The 10,091-nt window shown below is 32.9% G+C and overlaps 1 protein-coding gene across 1 annotated transcript in view; it reads left to right on the top strand.

Annotated features, from left to right (window-relative positions):
- Nucleotides 1,315–10,091, top strand: part of LOC107633984 (phospholipid-transporting ATPase 3) — a 20,922-nt gene continuing 12,145 nt past the window's right edge. Inside the window, exons 1-10 of the mRNA XM_021117448.1 lie at nucleotides 1,315–1,465; nucleotides 1,880–1,911; nucleotides 2,060–2,125; nucleotides 2,889–2,950; nucleotides 4,650–4,731; nucleotides 5,478–5,588; nucleotides 6,158–6,235; nucleotides 6,324–6,420; nucleotides 8,466–8,572; nucleotides 9,026–9,091. Coding sequence (XP_020973107.1) covers nucleotides 1,315–1,465; nucleotides 1,880–1,911; nucleotides 2,060–2,125; nucleotides 2,889–2,950; nucleotides 4,650–4,731; nucleotides 5,478–5,588; nucleotides 6,158–6,235; nucleotides 6,324–6,420; nucleotides 8,466–8,572; nucleotides 9,026–9,091 — 852 coding nt within the window. The remainder of the gene's footprint in view (nucleotides 1,466–1,879; nucleotides 1,912–2,059; nucleotides 2,126–2,888; nucleotides 2,951–4,649; nucleotides 4,732–5,477; nucleotides 5,589–6,157; nucleotides 6,236–6,323; nucleotides 6,421–8,465; nucleotides 8,573–9,025; nucleotides 9,092–10,091) is intronic.

The raw sequence follows: 10,091 nt of genomic DNA, 5'->3' as shown, positions 1-10,091 counted from the left end.
TTATTATTATTATTATTATTATTATTATATTTGATGAATGCGCGGCTAATGTTTTTGGTTCAATTCGTGATTGCGTTTCGATTCGTGATTAATGCGGTGGCACTCGTTTAGTGTTTGTTTAAGTAGGATTGGGGTCAGTGGAGCTATGATGTTAATGGTTAGCTTGATGTTGATATTAGGTTAATGATGCACTTCATGTTAATTTAGAACGAAGGTGGTGGTTAATTTGGCTTTGGCAAGTAGATTTCTACGTAACGGGTAATTGCATTGTTTTCTAACTACAAATTGGTTGAAGAACTTCTACTATGCACATATTGGCATTACTTGAGAAATGCCTTCTGTCACATTATAGCTGGTAGTGACATTTTTCCATGCACGGACACTACGGACTTTTTAGGGGAAGCATTGTAAGTTGAAGCTAGTCAGAAGTAGAGGCTAGTTGAATTTTGCCGTTTCTTTTTCTTTTCTTTTTTTAAAGAATAAAACCCCATATAGGTCCGGAATTTTTTTATTGTGACTTACGTCCCTGATCTTTGTTTTTTCGCCGTCAGTCTCTCAACTTTCAAATTGAGACATATTGGTCTTTCTTTTAGTAAGGGCTAAAATGTTCAATTTTGCAAATTTAGGGAACCTTTTCTTTTCAAATTTGTATGAAGAGTAAATTACTCTCCGATTGCTTGTGTTTTTGGTTCCTACTTGATTTTGAAAACCTACACAAAGCTTTCCTGTAATCCTATTTTTGGCAATAAAAAACTTACGACAAACTCCAAAATGCCATTAAGTGACCTAACAAAATCTGATTTGCATGGTTGTGGCTATTTTGTTGGCAAGTGCAATTTCTATTCCTCGAATGGCACTGTTTATGATGAGGCATCCACTTATTTTGCCTGCCCTTGCTCCCTCATTGGGCCACTCACACCACCATCAGGTCATGGTCTCATCCGTTTCATAAGTTCCCTTGCATTAAAAGGTGTTAAGTACTAAGGAAAATGCAGAACCACTTTCTTTATTGCAATATCAAGCATTCCATACTATTGGATGTGGAACTTTGTGCACCCTATGATAGCTAAGTCTCTAAAAAAATGCCACACTCAAATTAAGCTATTAGCATAACCCCGAAAAACAACATAATCAAGGAATCTGCGGAAGAAAACTGGCATACCACATCAAAATTAGATCTCCAACTCTAAAGGAATATCAATTTTGCGATTAAAAATTTATGTGGGGGTTGCATATATACTAGTACTAGCTTCCGCTTGTCATCTTAGCTTGAAATTCTTAGGGCATTTCAAATTCACTAGAGCATCCTCATTGATGACCCAAAAGAAACCCAAAAAGCAAAATGTTCACAACTTTATTGATGATGGCAAGTGTGCAGTTCAGTTCTTCGTTATAGTACTTGGTGTCCTTGAACTTCAATTCCATCCCTATCTCTATTCTAGCCTCAATGAACTTGAGGTTAGTGGTATTTCCCTCTTTATTGTATCTAGGTTATTCAAGGAACTTCAATTTGGAGTAGCTAAATAGTTGGTGGAAGTGGAAACCATCATGTGAAATTGTGAACCACTGTTGTAAAGAACTTTCAATGGGATGCAAAAGAAGAAAGGGGAGAAGCTAAGTGAATCAAACAAAGCTTTTGTGGGAGTGAGGATGGGTTCCCCACAAATGCATGAAGAAGAGGAGTAAATCATAGATTGAGTTCATGGATGGTGGCAAAGTAGAGGGGACCGCCATGGATGGCAAGGGAGGCGATGGCCACTGATTAGGGCATAAGGATGGAGAAAGTGTAGTTTTTTGAGAGAGATTGGAAATGGATTATTAGGGTGTAGCATGATGCACCTTGCTTAAGAACTTGCATTGAAGAAATGAAATCGTACAGATTCTGTTTGTGTTTTCCTTCTACCTCTCCATGTATGCATACACCTTGATATCAATTTACTAACCTACGGTTTTTTAAACTTCAAGAAATTTCGGACATGCTCTTCATAGTTGATATTATTTTGTATTTTTGACATACTTAGATTTGCTCATTTTGATTAGTTAATATCGATTATCTCAGGGAAATTCAATATCTACTACAAAATACAACGTTTTAACCTTTTTACCAAAAGGATTATTTGAACAGGTTAGTTACTCTATCCTTTTAATTCTTGATAGGAAACTGAGATGCTTTTGATTTCCATGTTTCAAAAAAATATGGGTTCTGGTTGTCATTGCATGAATTGTTGTTGTAACTTTTTGAAATTATAGTCTTGTGAGTAGTTTCTGGAAACTGTTCTTGTAAATAGGATATTTTGGACTGCATGATTTGTTATGTGCGAGCTATTTTACATTTTCTTTTGAATTTTTAAGAATTAGTTTCTAATATTTTGCTTCTAAATATTTAAATTGAAGAGGTTTGGTTGGTTGTGTTTTTTGGTTCTTGGGTTAATTTAATCTAGGAGCATCGTTTCTTTTTATTTATGTTTTCTTTAACTTTTTTTTTTTCAATTTTTATAAATTTTTTTTATTTTATTGTGTGATTACTTCAGGTATTAAGTATTGCATATTGCTGACTATATATGTTCGACCATCTTGGTGTCATTCTTTTTCCTCTTTAATTAGCACTCTTCGTCTCTTCCCATAAATCTACTGGCACAAAATCATTGGGGTGAAGTAGAAGTGGATTTTTAGTTTATTTGAGCACAAAGAAAATGACTCATACTTTCTTTACAATACATAATGTTAAAGCAACATGTGCTCAAGTTAATTTGTTATAGCTTTTCTTGTCAGTAGTTGTTGATTGCTGATTGAAGGTAAATCCTGTTTGTTCATGATGAGTTTTATCCTTTGCCACATTATTTATGTATTTTGCCACTTAGAAGACATAAATTTTGTTTGTGATGCAGTTCAGACGGGTGGCTAATCTCTACTTTCTTTCAATCTCAATTTTGTCAACCACACCAATTAGGTATTAAAATGCTAGTCAACTTCAAAGTTAGATTATTATTTTTGTGCTTGCAAGTTTAATTGTGATTTGTGAATATCATCGGTAATGGATGATTACAACATCATCTTTTTCTGCAACAATATTTTCTTCAGTTGATTACTTTCTACTAGTTACCGGTGGTGGTAGCTTTAAGGAAATCTCCATTGGCGATAATTTGTGTATGGATAAGATGTATTACAACTGCATTTTACTGTTGTCTTCCTCATTCTATTTTTGATATGTAAGAAATTTGGTTATGCATGAACATGTATATCATACTACATGAACTAGGAAATAGGGCAAAATGGCAGTCCGATGCACAAGCATCCCATGTTAACGCAAGATAATGTTGGCAGGCCATGAAATGGCTAGGTTACAACATATTAAACTAGTATATTTTTTTTCTTCTTTTCCCCTTTTTTTTTTCTATTTTAAATAAAGATTCTGTTATATGGAGATTCATTATATTTGGTTTGAGTGTGATTCTCCAATTTTCATTGATAGATTTTCACTTTAAGGCAAGTAAGTTTGGGGTTGATAAGAGGTATTTGATCCCCATCTGGTGTAAAAGACATTATTGATTTCTCTCTCAGATAAGTTGGAGATACAAATCTGTTTGTGTGTGTTTTGATTCAAAACGGCTTTTTAAAGAGAATTTTATATCCTTTCGCTTAGTGTTCTTATACGAAGTATGGTAGCATCTATCTAATTATTGTGATATTTCAATCCTCATTGGCATGAAAAGTTGAAAATAAATAAATAAACGTTAATGAATTTATGGAATTTATGCTGGAAGATTTGAAGTGTCCAGTGTGAGTATAGGACGGTGAAAGGTTTTGTTAATTTATGGTGGAAATTAGTGGGTTTGAAAGTTCATTGGGTTAACTGAACAGAGTAATTTAAGAAGCAAGGGATAGGTTCGAGGATCAAGTTGGTTTGTTATAAAGTAGTTAAGCACGAGTTATCTAGTTTTTTTTGCCTTTGTATTTTGGTTTTGATTGTTCAAAATTTCACATCATGCTGTGTATTTGTATTGTACTTTTTCCCCTGAATTTTGTTACTTGACCCTTGTTATTATGTTTGTCTCATATCTATTTGTTAATTTATCGTACACCTGATGGAATCAGCCAAGAAAATTGAAGGAAAAGGATGCTGTTTTGATGAAAATGAAATCTGAAATTCAATGAAAACACTTCGAGACTAATAGTGATATCTTACTTACAGTTCTATAGCTTTTTTAAGAAGAAGAAGCCTCAAATGGAATTAAGTAACTAAATTTGCTTAACTGTTTTATTGACTTAACAGCACAAGCTTTAATTAATTAATTGAGTCCTGCTCATACTCTAACATAATTATAACTGATTCATTTGTAAGGTAATTACCATTCTTGTTACAATTAAGTGCTATTCAAACTGCTGCGGTATATGTTTTCTTTCTTTCGTTCATCTTTTACTTGGTTTCTTTTATTTTATTTTTTATTCGTTTATTTTATTTTTTACTTTGGGAGGGGAGGGGGGGTTGGTTCATCATGCTTTTTTACCCTGCTTTAATTGTTGTGAAGATTATTATCTTTAATATGTATTTTCTTATGCCGAATGCTTTTCATATTTACCCATTGGCTAATCTTATACTTTGGTTATTCATCTGCATAGCCCTAATCTCATATTTTCTGATTTTGTAGTCCTGTCTCTCCAATTACCAATGTACTTCCTCTATCCTTGGTTCTTCTCGCATCTCTTATTAAGGAAGCTTGGGAGGACTGGGTATGAATACTATTTACTCTCCTTGTACAATGCTTTCTTTTTATTATTTAGCTGAAATGTTTGGGTTATGGAATTTAGATTTTATCATTCCGATACTTGGGACATTCCAAGATTTTTCTGGAAAACATTATAATAGATAGCACAGACACAAGATTTTAGTGGCATGTACATGTGTTCAATCAGACATTTGTGCAACACACATAATAATTACATCTTCATTTTGCTAAATATATATTCTCTTCTTTTTTGAAACACTACAAATATGACTTGGACATAATGTAGATAAGTTCTGGAAATGTCAACAAAACTGATATTTTATAAAATTTTCAAATGAACTTAGTAATGGTAAGTATTAACTACTGGCACAGGATATAAGAAAATAAATGTTTCATAATGTTTTAGAGGAGCCTAGAAAGTATTGAATATTGGAAGTTTGGGATTTATGAATATTTGAAAATGTATACATTTTGAAAATATATTTATGTATGTACTGTATCTGTGTCCTACCATTTTAAATAGTTGGTCTGTCTTTGTTAGTGTCTCCATCGTATAGTGTTAATGTCAGTGCTTCTATGATACAGAATAGGCATTTATCATATAATGTTTTTATTGGTTTGTAAAACATTATGCTTCATTTGTTTCAAAAACCGTCAATACTGTCTCGTGGATTATATTATGGAAAAAGATTTCTATGTGTATTCCCCTTATTAATATATTGTTTTCCCCCCGTTAAATGTTTATAACAGAAGCGCTTTCAAAATGACATGGCCATAAACAATAAAATGGTAGATGTTTTGCAAGATCAACGGTGGGTTTCTGTACCCTGGAAAGCGTTGCAGGTTGGAGACATTGTCAAGGTGAGTGAGCTATAAGTTTCTGTGCTACTGCTAGAACATTTTGACACATCTGCATTTTGCAATCGTACTTGTAAGGAACTATACATATTATGTAATTTTTGGTATAGATTTAGTTTCCATGTATAAGCTTTGTGATTGTGGAACACACTTTTACTCATGTATATCCTGAAGATCTCATTACCAAATTTGGAAACACTCCTAGTTGTCTTTACTGGTCCATTTCCAGCTTTAAATTGTAGAATATTATGTAGCAGTGGTGTATATAATTTTATAACCTCTTGACATATTCTGGTTTTCTGAATAGTGTTCACCTGTACCCTTGTTTTTTTTCCTCTTAAAAAAAATGTTGTAGGACAGATTTATGTTTATAAAGTTTCTTCACTTCTGTTAGTTTGTGGGTTATTGATGAAAAATAACATAAAATCTCTTTTTCCAAATATATGTGGTTGAGATAGGTTTGAAAGTTGTCTCTTTTTTTCAAATAAAAAAATAAAGCTAATGCTAACATGCCAATTTCATTTACTGACAGTAATTACTATAAGCTAACTTTTTCCTTTTCTTTTTTGCAGGTTAAGCAGGATGAATTCTTTCCAGCAGATCTGCTTTTCATGGCTAGTACAAATGCAGATGGTGTTTGCTACATTGAGGTTTAACTATCTTTAATTTTCAATCTGGTTTTTTCTTGACGTTGTTTAGTAGTGAGTGCAGTTTAGTGACCTTGGATATGGGTGACAGACTGCTAATTTGGATGGGGAAACCAACTTGAAGATAAGGAAAGCATTGGAAAAGACTTGGGATTACCTGACTCCACCGAAAGCATCTGAGTTTAAAGGTTTATATTTGATGTTGGTTAACCTATAAATCTGCACTACTTGTTTATGTTTCTGGTTACCTGATGACAAGCTTTCCAAAACTTTCTAAAATCACAATGTGTTCTTTTATACATTTACAGTAATAGAAACTTTTTTCTGGTATTATTTCTATAAACATTTTGTGCCGTTATCATTGTTTTGGCTCATTCATCTGAGTAATGAGTGTAGCATTAATCAGTTCATTGTGTATCTTACAGTGGATTATATGCATCTTGATCCCTTTGAGATGTGAATTCTGCTCCCAATTTGATATGTATAAGTTCAGAAATGTACATCATCCTATCGATTGACATCCTCCATTTTGTGAGAGTTTAGTTGGTGAAATATTGTTTTACTCCAGTTATCTGGTTTATCTACCTTCCCTTAAAGTTGCTTGTCATCTCTTCTCGATATTTGTATGTTCAAATATTCATGCTCACCAGCTACTTGGCATCAGTACTAGTTAACGCTAAGTAAAAGATTATAAATTACTGTGATGATTGGGTTATGTGGTAGCAAATACAGCTAGAAATTCTGAAATAACCTGTGCATTGATATTGAAAGGATATTCCAAGGTGAAACTCAGGCTCTGTACGTATTCAAGTATGGAAAACAAGTAAAAAGTGCAGAAATAGAGAGTCTAGACTCTTGAGAACAGTCTTGGGTATTAAACGACCCATTCACCCTCCTAATCTTCACTCACGAATGGTTAACCAAATTCCCTCCTCAGTTTACAGATTCAGCATAATCTTTATTTTCTCTCTCCTAGTCATCCTAACAAAATTAAATTTGTCTCCACTGGCCCGTGCATTTTTTGGTCCTGGTCCATTGTACCCCCCTTATCTTTCTAGCATAGACTATATACTTGGGCTTGGTAGGGTTCCTATCATACTGAATAGTGATCCTCCAATTAGATGGGAGTATTCAATATGAAGATCAGAACTATATTTATTTATTGAATAAATGATCATTTGCATCCATAAAAGATGAAGATACTGACATATGTACCCACACTAGATCGAAACTAAACTTGTACCCACGCAAGATGTCCTCCGTGTGACAAAAGTACCCTACGTGGCACTCCAACCCTTCAAAGGCAGGGTACTTTTGTCACACGGAGGGCATCTTGCATGGGTACAAGTTTAGTTTCGATTTAATGTGGGTACATATGTCACACGGAGGGCATCTTGCATGGGCACAAATGGTCATTTATTCTTTATTTATTTTTGGATAAAAGAATTATTACATTAAGATGAGGAGGATTGGGGATAAGAGTTCCCTTATACAAAAGCAAAGCAAAAAAGGAAATATTTATCTATAAAGCATAGATTTCCAATATCTCAACTCGTTTGAAAGGGGAAGTCTCATATCCCTTGAAACATGCTTGTCAGGAAATCTGTCATTGAAATTGTGTGGATTATGCTGCAACCAAATAGTGCAAATAGTGCAAATAGCGGCATATATTGCACAGTGCCCAAAGGTTTTGCCTCTTTCCTGCTACCAAACCCTAGAAACCTAGTCAATAATTGTTGATCTAGGGTTGAAGGGCACACCCAACATTCATCAAAGATGCTAAACAAATTGTCTCATTAAGAAATAGCTATCGGGCAATCAAAACATATGTGAATTTGATTTTGAATTTTCCTCACACACAACACGCACATCAAGGGACTTGTAAAGGTGTGTTCATAATGAACAATTAATCAATTTATGTTTGATTATGTCTGAAAAGTGGTTTTTTGTTTATTTTTATGGCTTATTTGCCTGTCTATTATTTGTTCCTTAAATTGTAGTATGTTGGAAATTTATAAATTGTAATTCTCTTGCTCGTTACTTTTGTATGGCTCTATCAAGCTGATTGCCTTTCATTTTAATTTGTTTAGGCATATTATTGTGAAACCAGTGCAAGTATCATCATCATATAATCATATTGATGGGGACGTGTCAATTCTAATGATAAATGCAAAATTTGTTCTTGATTTTATGCATTTAAATTTATGAGTAGCTGTTTTATAATGCATGGCAGGTGAAATTCAATGTGAACAACCAAACAATTCGCTGTATACCTTTACTGGAAATCTTATATTGGACAATCAAACATTGCCTCTCAGTCCAAATCAAGTTTTGCTGCGAGTATGTTGTACTTTTTCTACTAGTTCTGTTTAAAGTATATTTTGTTGTGAGCTCCATTTTATTCATAAACTAGCTATAATTGTTGCATTGATGATTGAAATGCACCTTCATTGTTGGATTTCATTTAAAAAACTTGAAAGTAGCATGGAGAAAATAGAGATGTAAATAATTTTTTCAATGGTTAAACTGTATAGAAACCATTACAATATGCAGGCATCTTGCCATTCTTACCTAATAATTGCCTGATACTAATTTTCCTTAAGCATAAATAATTACATCTAATTGGATATTCATATCAATCATAATTAAGGAAAATCAGGACATAAATCTGTATACTATCTCAACAAATATATTATATATTTATTTTTACAATCAATAGATAGCAATATTTTGTTTATGGGAAGTTTATGAAACTGAACTGGCATTGGTTTATTGAATCTTCTGCATATTCAGGGATGCAGTCTCAGGAATACGGAGTATATTGTTACGGTGGTTATTTTTACAGGACATGAAACAAAGGTTTGTTGTTAATGATTTATATTTATTTTTATAACTCTGCAATATTTATTCCATGTTCTGTTACCTGGTAGATAGTTATACACATGTTTGGTAGTGACGCATTAATTGTCGAAATGCATTACTAATGACATGCTTGCTGCATAAGATAGTCTACATGTAATGTGATTGATTTGTAAATATAGCACAGATGCTATGCTATTATTTGTCTTATTTGATATGGATTGTTGTAATGTTTGCGTTATACCCATCTATTTCTTTTCAATTTTATCATCATTTGAATAGCGTTATGTTCTGCAAGTTTTTGAATTTCTTTCTCTTGTTTAGTATAGAGAGCATTGTGCATTATTATTTTGTTGACATGTTCATTACATCTCTCATCACAAAGAATGTGAAGTAGTGTTTACAAGCTAAAGCGAGAAACAAGAAACATAACTGAAGCTAAACACTCTGAGTCTCTGACTAGGGGCATTTCTCCAGCATGTCCTTTTATGTAATTCATTTTCAAAAAGTATTTTCTTTCATTTTTATCCAAATAAAACTAAAAGTATTTTTAATAATTGAAAGTGCTTTTTAAAGTCTTTCCAAATGTGAAATAGATTTATCTACTAAAAAAATAAAATCTAAAATGTAGATATTTTTTCAAAAGCCAATCCAGACTAACCCTTAATATTGGTACATCCTTCATGACCTATACTATCACTATTTTGCTGCTGAGGTCTTAATTGAAATTTGAAACTCTATTCTTGAGTATGCTTTGAGAATTTCACGCTATCAAATCATCCATAATTTTTTTCTTTAATATTTTATTGATGGTTTTTCTCTCCATTATTCTCTTGGGTGAATCACCACTGCTGTTGTGGCATCTCTCAAACAACCTTTTCTCCATTAGATACAGCTTGGACACACATGAACTCAGGGTGGATACATAGGAAATAGATTATTATTATTATTATTATTATTATTATTATTATTATTCGCCTTCTTTCTTTCAAAAAGTTTC

The sequence above is a fragment of the Arachis ipaensis genome, chromosome B03 (assembly GCF_000816755.2).
Source record: "Arachis ipaensis cultivar K30076 chromosome B03, Araip1.1, whole genome shotgun sequence".
Taxonomy (NCBI): domain Eukaryota; kingdom Viridiplantae; phylum Streptophyta; class Magnoliopsida; order Fabales; family Fabaceae; genus Arachis; species Arachis ipaensis.
Note: the sequence above shows the minus strand (reverse complement) of the source record. Positions and strands in the feature narration are given on the sequence as shown.